The sequence below is a fragment of the Hyaena hyaena genome, unplaced genomic scaffold, assembly GCF_003009895.1.
Source record: "Hyaena hyaena isolate Hyena2069 unplaced genomic scaffold, ASM300989v1 scaffold_242, whole genome shotgun sequence".
In the NCBI taxonomy this organism is placed as follows: Eukaryota; Metazoa; Chordata; class Mammalia; order Carnivora; family Hyaenidae; genus Hyaena; species Hyaena hyaena.
This window is the reverse complement of record NW_024080869.1, coordinates 940,277-959,758: the sequence shown is the minus strand read 5'-3', so window position 1 is coordinate 959,758 and position 19,482 is coordinate 940,277. Positions and strand designations below refer to the sequence as shown.

The 19,482-nt window shown below is 34.8% G+C and overlaps 1 protein-coding gene across 4 annotated transcripts in view; it reads left to right on the top strand.

The window, feature by feature from the left end:
* The window catches only part of COL21A1 (collagen type XXI alpha 1 chain), a 175,727-nt gene that overhangs the window by 109,057 nt on the left and 47,188 nt on the right, over nucleotides 1–19,482 (top strand). For all 4 annotated transcript variants that reach the window (XM_039244317.1, XM_039244318.1, XM_039244316.1 and 1 more), the window contains 4 exons: nucleotides 4,842–4,895; nucleotides 6,237–6,290; nucleotides 7,358–7,411; nucleotides 7,766–7,819. In XM_039244317.1, coding sequence (XP_039100248.1) covers nucleotides 4,842–4,895; nucleotides 6,237–6,290; nucleotides 7,358–7,411; nucleotides 7,766–7,819 — 216 coding nt within the window. The remainder of the gene's footprint in view (nucleotides 1–4,841; nucleotides 4,896–6,236; nucleotides 6,291–7,357; nucleotides 7,412–7,765; nucleotides 7,820–19,482) is intronic.

Sequence of the window (19,482 nt, the reverse complement as noted above, 5' to 3'; positions counted from 1 at the left end):
ATAAGACTGAGCGTCTCTAGACTGTAAAGAAAAGGTGGAGATGTATGAAAACTATAGGCAAAGAAGATCTTTCTATGGGGAATCCACTGAAAAACTAGAGCTATTTAGTAAAATGAACCAACCACACCATGTATAGAGAATCTCAGTCAGTGAACAGTATTCACTGAGAGCTTATCATCAATCTCCATGTGAACTGACCACCAGGAACCAGAAAACATCTTAGGAAAATTAAAGATACCAAAAAGTCTAAAAAGAAACTGATAAAAGACATGTGAAGAAGACTAGGAAAAATTGTCATTAATGCCCTCAGAGGGACAGAACTCCTGATAGATCCTGTTTCAGCTGTGCTCCTTGGTAGGAAACCGTGGGTCTTCAGGGCCAACACAGAGACAGTCCTGTAGCTCATGACCCACTTGTACACCACATTCCAGATCCTTGGTCCCGGCATTCCTTGTACAGACCTCCCCAGCCCCATTCCCAGGGTCTATGGGCCACTTTCTTGTCTCTACCTTCTTGAGGGCCTTCTAACACATTTTGCTTAGAGGTAGCTGAGGAAGTGTAATTTTGTGAAATGTGGATGGAATTTGGATGTGTGATCTGAGTCCACGTGTATAAGCATGGGGTCATTATAGATGAGAAGTCTATGGTGCTTATACTAATAGATGATTATAGACCACATCTATGCTTAATATTGTAAAGTTTTACGTTGTAAGACACCCTAAACAAAAGGAAGATTTTTCAAGCATTCCAAGAGGGAAAACACTACAACCACACACACACAAAAAATGCCCTATACAAGTGATCAGAATCAGAAAGGCCTCAAACATCTCATTAGTGACATTGAAGTCAAAGAGAATGGAGCAGGGCCTTCAGAGGTCTGAAAGGAAAATAATCTAAACCATATTTCTGTATGTGAATTATTAATTACCTAAGTGAATAGGATAAAGTTATTTTCAGAAATTTAAAGTTTCAGGAAGTTGTCTCCCATGAATTCCTTTTGAGGAAGCTATTGGATGATATATTCCCCTAGCAAGGGAATTAACACAGATACAGAGAACAGCAAAAATATACTGAAACAAATGAGAAGGCTCTAGCAAGGACAAAGATATTAAATTTGCAATGTATATGAGTCTATTTTGAAGTGATTTTGAAACTGGAGATAGATTGTAGTTCATTATTACAATAAATTTGTAGGAAATTAAGTAGTCCACCCCTCCCTCCTTACCAAGACAGGCAGTTGTTAACTGTAGGTAAAACAAACATTTGGGCAGGACAAGACAGGCAGTCAGCATATTTATGGCTTAGTTGTGAATTTTAAAATATTTTTTTAATGTTTATTTTTGAGAGAGAGAGAGAGAGACAGAGCATGAGTGGGGGAGGGGCAGAGAGAGAGAGAGAGAGAAACAGAATCTGAAGCAGGCTTCAGGCTCTGAGCTGTCAGCACAGAGCCCGATAGGGGGCTTGAACCCATGAGCTGTGAGATCATGACCTGAGCCTAGGTGGACGTTCAATCAACTGAACCACCCAGAGGCCCCAGTTGTGAATCTTTAATATCAGAAACACTGACTATTGATTTAAACAAAGCTGTAATTGAACGTAAAGGGGATTTGTGCTTCTTACGAGTGAAGATGGGCAGAGGATGTTGGGTGGTATGAGAAGTCGATCCTCTTCTTTCACAGAGGGAGGTCAGTAGATAAACCTGGAAACTGAAACTGGTAGCAATGTAACCATGTGATTTGAGCTTATAGAGATATGGAAGTTTAGAATAAAAAGAGCAGCCTTTGGAGGGTTTTAAAACCCTCCAATGACTAGGTTACTCTTTAAAATAGGTGAATAAGTTTCTTAAAAATTAGGATTTAAGTTGTTTCAAAAAATTTTTTATTTACGTGTAGCTGACATACAACATTGCATTAGTTTCTTTTTCTTTTTAATGTTTTATTTATTTCTGAGAGAGAGAGAGAGAGACAGTGTGAGCAGGGGAGGGTCAGAGAGAGAGGGAGACACAGAATCTTAAGCAAGCTCTAGGCTCTGAACTAGCCGCCAGCACAGAGCCTGACGTGAGGCTCAAACCCGCAAACTGAGATCATGACCTGAGCCAAAGTCGAGCGTTTAACCGACTGAGCCACCCAGGCACCCCTGACATTGCATTAGTTTCCTGTGTATGATATAGTGACTCAGTGTCTCTAAATGTTGTGCTGTGCTCACTACAAGTGTAACTACCATCTCGCATTCTACAATGTTATTACAATCTCATTGACTATGTTCCCTATGCTATGCCTTTTATTCTCTTGACTTATTAATGATATAACTGGAAACCTGTATGTCCTAATCCCTTTCACCCATTTTGACCATCCCTCCATCACTCTTCCTTCTGGCAACTATCAGTTTGTTCTCTGTATTTATAGATCTGATTCTGCTTTTTTGTTTGTTTATTCATTTTGGATTTAGATTCCACATATGGTATTTGTCTTTCTCAGTTTGACTTATTTCACTTAGCAAAACACCCTCTAGGTATATTCATATTATTGAAAAGTCAAAATATCATTTTTCTTATGGCTGCATAATATTACATTATATATGCAAATATATATACATATCATATTTTCTTGATTCATCTATCAGTGGACACTTGGGCTATTTCCATATCTTGGCTTTTGTAAATAATGCTGCAATAGACATACAGGTCCATATTAGTGTTTTTGCATTTTTGTGGAAATACCTAGAAATGGAATTTGGATCATATGGTGTTTCTATTTTCAATTTTTTTGAGGAAACTCTATACTATTTTCCATAATGGCTGCACCAGCTTTCTTTTTCTCCACATCTTTGCCAATACTTGTTACTTCTTTTTGATTTTAGCCATTTTGACAGGTGTGAGGTGATACTTCATTGTAGTTTTGATTTGCAGTTTTCAGATGATGAATGACATTGATCATCTTTTTGTGTGTCTGTTGGCCCTCTTGTATGTCTTCTTTAGAAAAATTGTTCATGTCTTCTGCATATTTTAAAATCAGATTATAATTTTTTTGGTGTTGGGTTGTATAAGTTCTTTATTTTATTTTTAAATGTTAATTTATTTTTGAGAGAGAAACTGAACGTGCGTGGGGGAGAAGTAGAGAGAGAGAGGGAGATACAAAATCTAGAGCAGGCTCCAGGTTCTGAGCTGTCAGCACAGAGTCTGATGTGGGGCTCAAACTCATGAACCGTGAGATCATGACCTGACCCGAAGTCAGATGCTTAACCAACTGAGCCACCCAGTCAGCCCAAAGTTCTTTATATTTTAAAACTATTAACCCCTTAATGGATATATTATTTACAAATATCTTCTCCCATTCAGTAGATTGCCTCCTTGTTTTATTGATAGTCTCCTTTGCTGTGCAAAAGCTTTTTATTTTGATGTAGTCCCAATGGTTAATTTTTACTTTCACTTCCTTTGCTTTAGCAGACATATCCAGAAAAATGTTGTGTTGGCCAATATCAGAGAAATTAATGCCTGTTCTCTTCTAGGATTTTTATGATTTTGGGTCTCACATTTAGGTCTTTTTTGTGTATGGTATTAGAAAGTGTTCCAGTTTCATTCTTTTGCAAGTAACTGACCAGTTTTCACCATTAATTGAAGAAACTGTCTTTTTCCCTGTTGTATAGTCTTGTGTCCTTTGTTAGAGACTAGTTGACCATATAAGTGTGGGTTTAGTTCTGGGCTCTCTATTTTGTTTTATTGATCTATGTGTTTATTTTTGTGCCAATACCATACTGTTTTGATTACTACAGCTTTGTAGGGTATCTTTAAATCTAGAGTTATGATACTTCCAGTTTTGTTCTTTGTCAAGATTGGCTATTTGGGATCTTTTATGGTTCCATACAAAGTTTGGCATTATAGCGGCGCCTGGGTGGCTTAGTCAGTTAAGTGTCTGACTTCGGCTCCGGTCATGATCTCATTGTCTGTGGGTTCATGCCCCGCATTGGCTCTGTGCTGACAACCAGCTCAGAGCCTGGAGCCTATTTCAGATTCTTTGTCTCCCCTGCTCTAATGACCCTCCCCTGCTCACACTGTATCTCTTTCTCAGAAATAAATAAAAAAACATTAAAAAAACACAAAAAAATGAAGTTTAGCATTATTTGTTCTAGTTCTATAAAAAATGCTGATCGTATTTTGATAGGGATTACACTGAATTATAGTTTCAGAGTATAGGTTTACTTCCTTGGTTACGTTTATATTTAGGTATTTTACTGTTTTTGGTGCAATTGCAAATGAGATTCTTACTTTCTCTTCTGTTTAATTATAGTGTGTAGAAATACTACTGATTTCTGGGTATTAATTTTGTACCCTGGAACTTTAGTGAATTCATGTATTACTTGTAATGGATTTTGGCTGTGTCCCCCAAATTTTAGACCATCATGTTTTCATTTTCATTTGTCTCCATGCTTTCTTATTTACCAAGGAGGTGAAAGACCTTTACTCTGAAAACTATAAGACACTTGAAAAAAATTGAAAATGGCACAAATGGAAAGATATTTTATACTCGAGGATTAGAAGAATTCATGTTCAGATATCCACACTGCCCACAACAGTCTACAGATTTAGTGCAATCCCTGTCAAAATACCAAAAGCATTTTTCACAGAACTGGAGCAAGTTTCACCAAGACTCAAAATACTTTCCCTATTGATCATAAAGGAAACTCTGATAAAGGAGAATTTATCTTTCATAGAGATAGGAGTTTTAACATATGTAGGTATATGGAAGATTTTTTTCCAGTGGATTTAGACCAGGGTGAAGCTAAAGAATGTATGATGATATTTCTGATGTATTTTCTTTCATTAATTTTTCTTTTATTTTCAGGGTGACCGTGGACTTCCTGGTTTTCCTGGGCTTCATGGAATACCAGGATTAAAGGTTTAAAAATTCTAGTCTTCATATTCACCACATTGTATTTTATTTTGAATTAAAAATTATTTATGTTACAAATGTGTTATAAATAAATACTCATGTGTAAATGAAGGTATATTAAAATAAATGGGTTACTCTCACAGTTTACAAAAAGCTTTTACATTTTCTTTACAATTTCTGGCCACAAATTTTATAGTATTTAAACATCAATGAGTAAAGCTTACTATATGGAAATTCTTATTTTTTTTTAATGTTTTATTTATTTCTAGGAGAGAGCGAGAGACAGCTTGAGCAGGGGAGGGTCAGAGAGAGAGAGAGTCACAGACTGAAACAGGCTCCAGGCTCTGAGCTGGCAGTCAGCACAGAGTCCGACGCGGGGCTCGAACCCACGAACCGTGAGATCTTGACCTAAGCGAAAGTCGGACGCTTAACTGACTAAGCCACCCAGGCGCCCCATGGAAATTCTTATTTTTAAAAGCTTATTTGTTTTTCAGAGAGAGAGACAGAGAGCGTGTGTGAGAGTGGAGGAGAGGGAGTGGGAGAGAGAGAGAAAGAAAGAGAAAGAAAAAGAAAGAGGAAATCCCAAGCAGGGTCCATGCGTAGCCAGATGTGGGACTTGAACCCACAAGTCATGAGATCATGACTTGAGCCAAAGGCAAGAATCAGATGCTTAACTGACTGAGCCACCCTGGTGCCTCTGTATGGAAATTCTTTTAATTTTAAGCCCTGAATTGTTGGCCCTATTTTGGTACCATCTGTCCTTATTTTTCCTTGTTTTTTTTTTTTTTTTCTTCATAAAGCCTTAAACATAGGACTTTTGTAAATAAACCTTAAATTATTTCTATTTTATATTATGTTGACATATTAAACCTTATTGTTTATAATTGGTATTTTTTTTCTTTAATCTGTAAGGGACATTTTCATATTTTTAAAAAAAAATTCAATATTTTAATGCCAATTAGTTGACATACAGTGTTATATTAGTTTCTGGTGTATGATATAGTGATTCAGTACATTACTTAGTGCTCATCATAATAAGTGTGCTCTTAATCCCCTTCACTTATTTCACCCATTGCCCCCCAACTTCTCTCTGATGTGATTTATTTTAAATGAGGACCGTCAGTTAATTTTTCTTTAAACAAGAACATTTTTTACTTGAAGCATACTTCAAATTACATGGCTTGAAAAGATATCTATAAAACCATTTTCTAATCAAGAAAAATAGAATACATATTTTCTTCAAGTACACACAGAGGAATGTCTTGGCTAAATCACATAAAAAGGGGCATAACCAATGCTGGAATTACAATAAAAAATAAAACTCAATATTTATATTTTGCCTTTTAGGGTGAAATGGGCCTCAAAGGAGATAAAGGATCACCTGGATTTTATGGCAAAAAGGGAAGTACAGATGGTAAAATAAAGTATCCATATGGAACTTTGAATGTCATGGAATAGAAAACTTGAATTTCATTCCCAGCCACCATTACAGCAATTAGCCTTGTTCACCTTTCTCAGGAGACTTATTTAGAATACTTTAAAAAAATGAAAAATAACTGGTTGTGGTATTTTATAAGAATACACTGTGTTATTGATCATTCTGAATTTTTCAAGGATTTAGAGAGAGATTCCTTGGGAAGAGTGGTGGCTGCTTAACAGCATGTCCATGGAGAACCCATGTTATGGGCCCTCTGATTTCTTCACATTGAAGGAAGATTGTATCCTCTTCATATTGTATTTAAAACACACTGCTTTCTAATTTTGCTGAGATGTGGCTTCTGCGTTTAGAAGGTTTTCATAATCCTGCATTCGCCAATAATTTTTTGTCTTTATGTTGTGTGCCCTGGCCTGGTAAAATAATGCTTTGCCAAAATTCTTAGAGCCAGCACAAGCTATAGTTCCATGAAATTCTGTCACTACATAAAGAGGTTCACTTTTTAACTTAAGTTTGAGTTGGAATTTAAAAATCATTGTTGTACCTGTTCAGTGAACGGTATCTAGAGGCATTCAGAATGGTCCTGCTGCTGTCATAGGCTTTCTACAGTACAGTCTCTAGCAAAACAGGCTGCCTAGAACCCCTGGTAATAGAATTATATACTTTTCTACCAAGGAAGTTGGGAAAGCACCAAGATCTGCATGTGTGTGCCCAGGCCAACTTCAGAACATTTGTGATGTGAGAACTAAAGTTCTTATGATTTGCCTAAAATGGAAAAAGCCTGTCAGCAGGGCCCTTGGTGGTTCCATGTGTGCTAAATGTGCCCATGCCAAGGTCAAGCATACTTTCTTTCTTGAGGAGCAGAAAGTCATTGAGGAAGTATTGAAGGCACAAGCACAGAGTCAGAAAGCTAAATAAACAAACAAAAAATGAAGCTCTTCGGAGTAATAAAAACAAAATAATATTTTGCATGGATTGTTTTTAATAATAATAAATTGCATGGATTTTTTTTAAGTGTTTATTTTTAATACAGGGTGCAAAAGGTGAAAAGGGAAATGCTGGTTTTCCTGGCCTTCCTGGACGTGCTGTGAGTTTGACAAAAAGTTCTTGAGTATTTTACTGTATGTATGTATGTATGTATGTATGTTTATTTTTGAGAGAAAAAGAAGCAAAGTATGAGTGGGGGAGGGGCAGAGAAAGTGGGAGACAGAATCTGAAGCAGGCTCCAGGCTCTGAGCTATCAGCACAGAACCTGATGTGGGTCCTGAACCCACGAACCGTGAGATCATGACCTGAGCCGAAGTCGGAAGCTTAACTGACTGAGCCACCAGGAGCCCCACTGAGTATTTTACTTTAAATAAAAATTATTTTATATGGTCTTTGTATAGAAAGAAAAATTAGTGCAAAAATATGTATTAAAATACATGTGTTTATTTTTTAGGGAGAACCAGGAAGACATGGAAAGGATGGATTAATGGGTAGTCCTGGTTACAAGGTATTTACATTAAAAAAAAAAAAAGATTTCTGTAACTTGTGAGTGAACATTTGAAAAATGTACTGACATTTAACTTTTTACACTATGACATTGGTATGAAATAATAAGCTAAAAGTTGTTTTACTGTAATTTAAAAATGATAGTAAATTTCTTTTGAGTCTATTGTGAATTCTTATTTCGAAGAAATAAAATCCTTGGATATTTGAAGGCTGAACTTTGATAAGCCATTGAAACGGAATTTTTTTGGTGACTTAACGGCAGAGGTACATAGCTCTTAGCTCCCAAAGGATTAAAGTTTTGGGTGGGAAGTAGGAAGACTTCATCCTTAAACTTAACAACGTCTTTATCAATTGTGAGGTATCAGTATGAGAGAAATAAAGCAAGAGGTACTGTGAAGTATGAGTCATTCATCAATCCTGAAAAACTCATTGGCTCTGAAGAACACAAAACACGTGCCCTCACGATGATGTTTAGTACCATCTTATTCTTACATAAATGGTTAATTGGTTAATTATCAAATTGGAATGGGCTTTCTATGCTATAGCTTATTCAATAAAAAGATATCAGTCATGCGTATATATTTAAATCCATGTATCTGGAATGTGCCAACAGCCCAAATAATTTTTCTGCTATAAGTTTCTTGAGTACTTAAGAAGAGGATTTGTGTAATCCATCAACCAATGAGGCTGCTTGATCAAGCATTGGATTTAGAGACGTCATCAAGTTTCCTAATCATCAGGCCAAACTCTCTCAGAAATCCTATCCAAATTTTCTTGGTCTGCCATTGTTTTCTTTTCTTTTGGACAAATTGTTCATCTATTTGCTTAAGTATTATGAAAGTTCCCTAAATATCCATGATTCCTTAAAGATTATAAATAGTGCTTCCTGATTGTAAAATATTGGGGCTTATTTTTAAGAGCTCAGTCATGTGTTGTTAATTATATTTCATTGATTCTGCATTTTATTTCTCCTTTGTTAATTAAACATATTTATTGATGTTTATCAGGTGCTAGATGTACGGAAGGGAACAAACTATTCAAGCCCTTAATTTTATGGAGCGTATAATCCAGTCTCTTTTAAAGATCACAGATTTTTTCTTTACCTGAAAATTTGGCATTCATCTTGTTTAATTTCCCTTTGTCTTCTGTGGCCCAAGAAATGAGATTATGATTTTTGGGGTAGTTAAGTTTAGATAATAGAACTGAATTGGATTTCTACCTCTCAGTGACTTTTTCTAATCAGCTGTATATCTTTTGGCAAATTCTTTGACCTTCAGTTTTCTCCATTTCGAAAATAGGTGTTACCTACCATAGATTGGTATGGTGTAGGGACTCAGAAAGAGCACCCAGCATAGGACCTGTCACAGAATGTATTCCATAAGGAATTTGTTTCTCTTGTACATTTTTTGATTGGAGCTTTGCATTAAGATCCCTTTTGGAGCTTAAAAAAAACCACTTTATTGAGGTATGAGTGAGATGCAAAAACTGTACATATTTCATGTATACAACTTGGTGAGTTTGTAGATGAGTATATACTCATAAAAACATCACTGCAGTCAATGCCATAAACACATGTCACCTCCAAAAGTTTCTTCCCTCTCTTTTGATTACTATTATTTTTGTGAAAACAACACTTAACATAAGGTTTGCCCCCTTAGCTAATTTCAAAGTTTTCAATACAGCATTTTTAACTGGGCACTAAGGTGTACAGTAGATTTCTAGGACTTATTCATTTTACATAATCAAAACTTTGTACCCTTTGACCAGTACTTCTCTGTCTCTTCCTCTCTCTATCCCCTGGCAACCACCATTCTATATTCTGCCTCTATGAGTTTGTTTTAGATTATACATATAAGTGGGATCATACAGTATTTGTCATTGTGTATCTGGCTTATTTTACTAAGCATCGTCTTCTGGGTTCATTTGTATTGTAACAAATGGTACGAATTCTTTCCTTTTTTGAGGATGAACCATATCTTTGTGTCTGTGTTTATATATCTTATCTGTGTCTAGGTTTTCTTCATTCAGCTAGTGGACATTTAAGTTGCTTTATGTCTTGACTATTGTGAATAATGCTGCAGTGGACATGGCATTCCAAATATGTCTTCGAGATCCTTATTTCCATTCCTTTGGATGCATACCCAGAAGGGAGATTGTCCTACCACATGACAGTTACCTTGTTACTGTTTTGTGGAACCTCTGTACTTTTTTCCATAGTGGCTGCATCAATTTACATTCCCACTAACAGTATACAAGGCTTCCAGTTTCTCCACATCCTTGCCAACACTTGTTACTTTAATTTTAGTTTTTTGATAATAGCCCCTAACAGATTTGAAGTGATATTTCACTGTGGTTTTGATTTGCATTTCCCCGTTGATTCATGATGTTGAGCACTTTTTCATATACCTGGTCATTTTTGTGTTATTTACCAGAAATGACTATTCAGTTCCTTTGCCCATTTTTAAATATAGAGTGTTAATATTACTGCTGTTGAGGTATAGGGGTTCGTTCTCTATTTTGGACATTAACCCTTTATCAGATATATGGTTTGCAAATATTTTTTCCCATTCTGTGGGTTGCCTTTTTATTTTGTTGATGATTTTCTTTTTTGTGTGGAAGTTTTTTGGTTCGGTGTAATCCCACTTGACTAATTTTGCTTTTGTTGCCTATGCTTTTGGTTCCTGTATCGAACATATATTTTGGGATTCTTTTTTCTATTTATATAAAAAATGACATTGGGATTTTTGACTGGGATTGAATTGAATCTGTAAGTCATTTGTGGTAATGGATATTTTAAAATTAAAAAATGTTCCAGTCCATGAACTAGAGATGACTTTCATTTATTTTTTTCTTCTTAATTTTCTTTCACTAATGTTTTGTAATTTTTAGTGTATAAGTCTTTCTCCTTCTTGGTTTATTTCAAAGTATTTTATTATTTTTATGCTGTTATTAATATGATTGATTTCTTAATTTCCTTTTTGTATTGTTTGCTGGTAGTGTATAAAAATGCGATTGAGTTTTGTTTGTATGTTGATTTTGTATCCTGCAACCTTACTGGATTTATTAGTTTGAACAGTTTTTTGGTAGTCTTTAGGTTTTCCTATATATGGGATTATGTCATCTACAAACAGAGACAGTTTTACTTCTTCCTTTCCAAACTGGATGTTCTTTTTTTTTCTTGCCTAATTTCTCTGGCTAATACTTTCAGTACTATGTTGAGAAGAAGTGTCAAGAAAAAGCATCTTTGTTTGTTCCTGCTCTTAAAGGAAAAGCTTTCAGTTTTTGTCATTAAGTATGATGTTCACTGTGGGTTTTCCATATATATGTGATATTTAGTGTATTAAATTCCTTCTGTACCTGGTTTGTTGAGAGTTTTGATCATGAAATGACGTTGAACTTTGTCAAACGTTTTTTCTACATTTCTTGAAATGATCATGTGATTTTTATCTTTATTCTGGTAATGTGGTGTGTCTGTGTCACATTGACTTATACTACTATCTTTGCATCCCAGGGATAAATCTCACGTGGTTATGATGTATAACCCTTTCAATGTGCTTTTGAATTCAGTTTGCTATTATTTGTTGAGGACTTTTGCATGCATCTTCATCAAGGATATTGGCCTGTGGTTTTCTTTCCTTGTGGTGTCCTGTCTGGTATTAGTATCAGGTCAATACTGACCTCATAAAATGATTTGGAAGTGTTCTCTCTTGTATATCTTGGAAGATTTTAAGAAGGATTCATGTTAGTTATTTAAATGTTTAGTAGAATTTACCTGTGAAGTTTTATGGTCCTGGGACTTTATTTATTATGAGATTTTTGATTACTAACTCAGTCTCCTCATTTGTTACTGGTCTGTTCAATCTTTCTCTTTCATCTTATATCAATCTTAGCAGGTTCTATGTTTCTAGGAAGTTATCCATTTCTTTTAGTTTGTTTAATTTGTTGGCATATAATTACTCATAATAGTTCCTTGTACTCTTTTTCATTTCTATAGCATCAGTTTTAATGTCTCCTTTTTTGTTTCTGACTTTGAGTCTTCTTTCTTTTTTCTTTGTCTAGATAACTAAGATTTGTCCATATTTTATATCTTTTTAAAAAATCAACTATAGACTTATCTTTTTTCTATTTATGTATTCTCTGTTTTATTTATTTTTGCTCTAATCTTAATTATGTCCTTTCTCCAGCTAACTTTGTTTAGGCTTAGTTCTTTTTTTTTTTTTTTTAATGCCCTTTTAGATATTAATCTAGGTAGCATGTTTGCATATGTATCCATAAGTGTCAACTTTAGTTCAGTTTTTAACAGCTTTATTTATAAATAAACCACACATTATACAGTTTACCTGTTTAACTTATGTTTTTGTAACATAAGTTACAAAAGTTAACTTTGGTTTTAGTATATTTACAGAGTTCTTAAATTGTCCCTTCAGTCTAATTTTAGAATATTTTCATCACCTTAAAAAGAAACCCTATACATATTAGTGGTCACTTCCAGTTTCCTCCCAGCCACTACCCCTCTACTTTCAGCCCTATGCAACCTCTAATCTATTTTCTATCTCTATGGATTTGCCTGTTATAAATATTTCATATGGAATTATGCAGTATGTGGCCTTTTGTGGATAACCTCTTTCACTTATCAGAACATTTTCAAAGTTTCTCTATGGTTTGGCCTACCCATACTTTATTCGTTTTTATTGATGATATTTCATTGTATGAATGTGTCCTACTTATTCACTCATTGGTTGATGAGTTTGTGTTTAACTTCTTAAGAAACTATCAAACTATTAAACTTCAGTATACTTTTTAGTTTGGAATAATTCTAGATTTACAGGAAACTTGCAGGTAATAGTTTATAGTTCTCTTAGACGTTTTACCCATTTTCTCCTGATGTTAACATATTGCTATGGTACATTTGTCTAAAGTAAAAAATTGATACTGACACATTGCTATAAATTAAACTCCATACTTTATTTGGATTTTATTATTCATATGTCTTTTTTCTGTACCATGATCTAATTGAGGATATACCACATTGTATTGTTTTGTTATGTCTCCTTAGTCGCTTCTAGTCAGTGATATTTTATCAGTCTTTTCTTGCTTTTTATGACTGAGAATTTTGAAGAGCTTTGATTAGGTATTTTGTTAGAATTGCACTCAGTGTGGGTTCTTCTGATAGTTTCTTCGTGATTAAACTGTAATTATAAGTTTTTTATTTTTATTATTTATTTTGGAGGGGGAGAGAAAAATAACACAAAGGTGAAGTACCCTTCTCATCATATCAGAGAGCATTGCTACCTATTCATTTGACTGATCTTTGATTATATTAACTTTGATCATTTGGTTATGGTAGTATTTGTCATATTTCTTCACTGTGAAGTTGCTGCTTTTTTCCTTATATATGCTTTATGGAATTGAGTTACCATGCCCACTTCCTACTCATGATGAGACAGAGGGACTGAGATTAAAATTTCAGCTCAAAAAGGGGAGAGTATGTACATATTTTTACATTTATTAGAGGAGAATTGTGGTTGTAACATCATTGAGTTCTTCCAGTCCATGAACGTGGTATATCATTCCACCTACATGGTCTTTCTTTAATTTGTCTCAGAAATGTTTTGTAGTTTTCAGCGTACAGATCTTGTATGTGATTTTGTTAAATTTATACCCAAATATTTTATTTTTTAAATGCTTTTGTGAAAGACTTGTAAAAAGTTATTTTCTCTTGCGAGCATATGAAAATAGAATTAGTTTGGTATGTTGATTATATACCCTGGTGTATTGCCAAATTCACTTATTAATTCCTCTAACTTGCTTTGTAAATTTCATAGATCTTTCTGCATAGATGATCAAATTATTTAGAAATAAAGACAGTTTTCTTCCATACTACTTCATATGACTTAAACTTACTTTAATAATTTTATTGCACTATACAGGCCCTCCAATGCAATATTGATAGAAGTAGTGAGATTGTACATTTCTTGCCTTGTTTATGATCTTAGTTAGAAAGCTTGAAGTCTTTCACTAGTAAATGTTAGTTGTTTTATATAGAAACTTTTCATCAGGTTGAAGAAATTCCTTTTTACTTGTAGTCTCTTGAGAGTTTTTCTCTTTAATTATGATTAGGCATTGAATTTTGTGAGAAACTTTTTCTGCATTTATTGAGTTGATTTATATTATTTTCTTCCTTTAGTTCATTAATGTGATCTATAATATTGATTTTTATATATTACACTAACCTTGCATTATTGGGATAAGGCCAATTGGTCATCTTATATTACTCCTTTTATATATTGCTGGAGTCAAGTTGAAAGTGTTTTATTAAGGACTTCTGGTTCTACGTTGATGAAAGATATTGGTCAGTAGTTTTCTCGTGATTCTTTGGTATGGCTTTGTTATCAAGGTAATACTAGCTTTTCTTTTCTAAAAGAGATTATTTAGAAGTGGTATGATTTCTTCCTTATTTGGTAGAATTTACCAGTGAAATCATCTGGACTTGGGCTTTTTAAGTGTGAGAAAGATTTTAATTACTAATTAAATTCTTTTACTAAATATTGGTATACTTAGTATTTTTTTCTTCTTGGATAAGTTGTGGTAATTTGTGCCTTTCTCTTTCTCTCTCTTCCCCCCTCCAAAATAAATAAACAAACAAACAGTTTTTAATAAATATTTTCTTTTTAGAGAGCAGGAGAGGGGAGGAAGGGGGGAGAGATAGAGAGAGAGAGAGAGAGAGAGAGAGGAGAAAATATCTTAAGCTCCACAGTCAGCCCAGAGCCCAACAGAGGGCTTGATCCCATAACCCTGGAATCATGAACTTAGGTGAAATCAGGAGTTGGACGCTCCCCAGGCACACCACACATCTTTAAAAACAAACAAAAAAGACTGTTTATTGGTTTGTTTCTCCCTTTTTTCCCTTTGCTCATTTGTTTTGTTTCTTAAATTCCACATATGAATGAAATCATATGGTATTTGTTTTGCTCTGACATTTCATGTAGCATTATACTCACCCATGTTGTTGTGAATGGGAGATTTCATTCTTTTTTTCTGGCTGAATAATATTCTGTTGTATGTATATGCCACCTCTTCTGTATCCATTCGTCTGTAAATGGACACTGGGGCAGCTTTCATTATTTGGCTGTTGTAAATAATGCTACAGTAAACATAGGGGAGCATGTATACTTTTGAATTAGTGATTTTGTACTTTTTCGATAAATACCCAATAGTGCAATTATGGATCATAGCGTAGTTCCATTATTAACTTTTTGAGGAACCGCTTCACTGTTTTCCATAGTGACTATATCATTTGACAGTCCCACCAAAATTGCATGAAGATTCCTTTTTCTTTTAAAAAATTTTTTTAATATTTGTTTATTTTTGAGAGAGAAAGAACATGAGTTGGGGAGGGGCAGAAAGAGGGGAAGACACAGAATCTGAAGAAAGCTCTAGGCTCTGAGCTGACAGCACAGAGCCTGATGTGAGGCTCAAACTCACAAGCCATGAGATCATGAACCGATCTGAAGTTGGACGCTCAGACTGCTGAGCCACCCAGGAACCCCGAGGTTCTTTTTTCTCTACATCCTCTCCAACACTTGTTTCTTGTGTTTTTTATTTTAGACTCTCTGATAGGTGTGAGGTGATATCTTATTGTAGTTTTGATTTACATTCTCTGGTGATAAATGATGATCAGCATTTTTTAGTGTGTTGATATCTGTCATCTTCGAGGAAATGTCTATTCATGTCTTCTGTCCATTTTTAAATTAGATTATTTGTTTTTTGGTTGTTGGGTTGTATTAATTCTTTATATATTCTGAGTACTAACTCTCTGTCAGAGATGTCATTTGCAAATATCTTCTCCCATTCAGGAGATTGTCTTTTAGTTTTGTTGATGGTCTGCACAGAAGCTTTTTTATTTTGATTTACTCCCAGTAGTTTATTTTTGCTTTTGTTTTCCTTGACTCAGGAGACATATCTAGAAAAAAAGTTGCTATATGGCTGATGTCAGAGAAATTATTTCTTATGTTCTCTTTTAGGATTTTTATAAATTCATGTCTCACATTTAGGTACTTAAATCCATTCTGAATTTTTTTTTTAAGTTTATTTTTTTGTGAGAGAGACAGAGAGAGAGAGACAGAGAGAGAGCGAGCGAGCGTGCACAAGCACTGGAGGGGCAGAGAGCAAGAGGGAAAGAATCCCAAGCAGGCTTTACACAATCAGTAGAGAGCCTTATACTGGGGCTTGAACCCATGAACTGTGAGATCATGACCTGTGCCAAAGTCAGAGGCCTAACCAATTGAGCCATCCAGGCGCTACATCATTTTGAATTTATCTTTGTTTTTGGTGTAAGCCAGCAGTCCAGTTTCATTCTTTTGCATGTTGCTGTCCAGTTCTCTCAACACCATTTGCTGAAGAGACTCTTTTTCCCATTGGGTATTCTTTTCTGCTTTGTCAAAAATCTGTTGACCATATAAATGTGGGTTTATTTCTGGGTTTTCTGTTCTATTCCATTGCTCTCTGTGTTTATATTGGTGCATATTCTTGTCCTTTTAATGTAGGACTTTTAACGTTCTTTCATTCTTGATACTTTGTAATAACTTATTGCAGTTACAATTGAATTCATGCACCACAGGGTTTTTCCTCATATCTTCCTTTGTCATATTAGCTTGATCCTTTTTGTGTTGAATAGTTTCTTGATAACTTTCTCTTTCTTCTTACATGGAAATTGGTTAGGTTGAGCATTCTCTCTCTCATAGGGTCAATAATAGTAAACTTCATTCCTGTAGGAAATTAGCCATTCCATCTAGATTTTTTAAAGCACTTGAATAGAATTGTGCAAATTTCTGTATGGTTATTAAAAAGTTCTTGGTTTCCGTGATTAATATCCTTTTGTTATTTCTTTGAATATTTGTGCTTTCACTTTCTACTGCTTTTTTTTGTTTGTTTGTTTGTTTTGATTATATGAGATTCCGATGTTTCTTTTACTTTGGTTGGGTTTGTTTTCAGAGAGCCAACATTGTAATTTAATTATTAACGTCATTGATTTTCCATTTCTCTCTTTTGGTGTGTTTTTTGTTTTTTGTTTGTTTTGTTTTAATTCTTGGTTTTTGTTTTGTTATTACATTTATCTATACTACTTCCTTCTTTTTTCCTATATTTTTCTAAATTTTACACTTGGGAATTGAATTCATTTATTTTCATTCCTTTCTTATTTTTTGCTATCAGTATTTAAATTATACATGTTTTTTGATTATTGCTTCAACTGTATTCCCTTGATATTAATGTGCAATATTTTCACTAATATTCATTAATTTAAAAATGCTGCTTTTTGGAGGGACACCTGGATGGATCAGTCACTTACCACTCTGACACTTGATTTCATGTCAGGTCATGATCTCAGTGTCATAAGATCAAACCCCGTGTCAGGCTCTGCGCTGATCCTGAAGCCTCCTTGGGATTCTCTTCCTCTCCCACTGCCCCTCCCCTGTTTGAATATTTTTAAGCTATTTTCTGCTCTTTGCCCACCTTTGTTCAAATCTGCAATTAAATATATTCAGTGTTCATCACCAGCCATATTTATCAGTATTCTATAGTCATCATTTTATGAAGCAGTTTATGAAGCTGCTTCTATAATGTATTCCTTAGGAAATGCTTCTGAATATAGTATTCTCTGAATTCTTGTGTTTTAACATGTTTCCTATATTCTTGTTAATTGAATGACAGTTTGGCTGTCACTGTCTTGCCACTGACATTATAAACTCTTGTCTCACTGCTTTTTACTATTTGTGTTTGAATGTCTTTGAGATGTTGCTCCACTGCTGTCATGCATGTTGCTGACATCACCTAATTGTCTTTCTTTTGTAAGCGGCTTTGGTTTTTTTTGGGGGGGGGGGGGTTGGTAAGGCAAACCAGAGGGTTAAAAAAACAACAACAACAAAACAAAAACCTAAAGACAAAACTCCTTTATGTATAAAGTCTAATAGCATAGGATGTCCCAGAATTAAGAATTCCAGGGGTGCCTTAAGTTTTCGACTTTGGCTCAGGTCGTGATCTCACAGTTTGTGAGTTCAAGTCCCGCGTTCGTCTCTGTGCTGACATCTCAGAGCCTGGAACCTACTTCAGATTCTCTGTCTCCCTCTTTCTCTGCTCCTCCCTTGCTCGTGCTCTGTCTCTCTCTCTCTCAAAAATAATTAACATTAAAAAATTAAGAAAAAAAAAGAATTCCAGTTGTCCCAGAATCCTTATAATAAGTAGATTCAGGACTTCTTTTCATTTTAGAGTATTCTCTTGGATTACAGTTTTAAAAAATTTTTTTAATGTTTATTCATTTTTTGAGACAGCGGGAAAGTGAAACAGTGAGAGAATGAGCTGTCAGCGCAGAGCCCAATGCAGGGCTTGAACACACAAACCGTGAGATCATGACTGAGCCGAAGTCAGATGCTTAACCGACTGAAAGACCCAGATGCACCTCTTGGATTTTAGTTTTACATAGAAGTTCTGTTACAGTATTTTGATTTATATCTTAAGGACTCTAATTTTAGGTGTGGTGTATCTGCTGTGACTCTTTTCTCTCCTTATGACCCTTATTATCTTTTTAAAAGACTCATTTTTATTGGCTACATTTAGTTTTTTTTTGTCCCCTCAGCACGTTTAAAAATATTAAATCTATTTTCCCTTGGTTTCAGGTAACTTAATTGTACTATCTGAGATTATTTTGTCTTGTCAATTTTTTTTACATCTGAAAATGCTCATATAAAATTAATCTAGGTTATAGCATTTTGTTGCAGGTTTTTTATGTGTGAGGGAAATTTACTGAAATGTTGGGGTTCTCATTTTCTGTTATTCATTTAGTAGTTTTGTTTGAATATTGTCTGCAGATTTTCTCAATTTGAAATGTTTTTTATATATGCATACCTATAATAATAGGGATATAAAGGTTTGAGTGGCTTAGTAGGCCTCTTATTTCTAGAGCATCTCCTTTTTATGTATAGTGAAGTTAGATTTTTATTTAATTTTTTAATGTATTTTATAATTATTTATTAGAGTGGGGGAGAAGGACAGAGAGAGAGAAGATCCTTTTAAATGTTTTTTTATTTTTAGAGGTATAGAGAGAGTGTGACCTTGGGGTGGGGGGCAGAGAGAGAGAGGGAGGGAGACAGAGGATCTGAAGCAGGCTTTGCATTGTCAGCAGCAAGCCTGATGTGGAGCTCGAACTCATAAACCATGAAATCATGAACTGAGCTGAAGTTGGACATTCAACAGACTGAGACCCCTACATGTGCATTTAATCAATAGAATTAATTATTGGGATGGGTTAAGTATTCCCTCTGTTGGAGAGGTGGAGAAGTGAGAAGTATATGTGTTCACTTAAGATTACTATGGCATATTTAAGAGTAGATGTGCAGCAAGTAGTTAAATCCTGATAAGGACCTCTGTCTCTTTTGCAGAGGGGAAGGAATAGGAGAGTGAACAGAATTGGAAGGGACTAACTTAGGTTGTAGGAAAGACACCTTTTCACTATAAAAAAAGGAAGGAAGGAAGACAGAAAGACATGGAGGAAGGAAGAAGGAGGGGGAAGAAGAGAAGGAGAAAAAAAAAAGAATGGGTAGATGTAAATTAAGGGTAGTTTGTTGGTTTGGTGGCAAGATGTTTGACTTCTGTTTCCTCTAAGGAAGT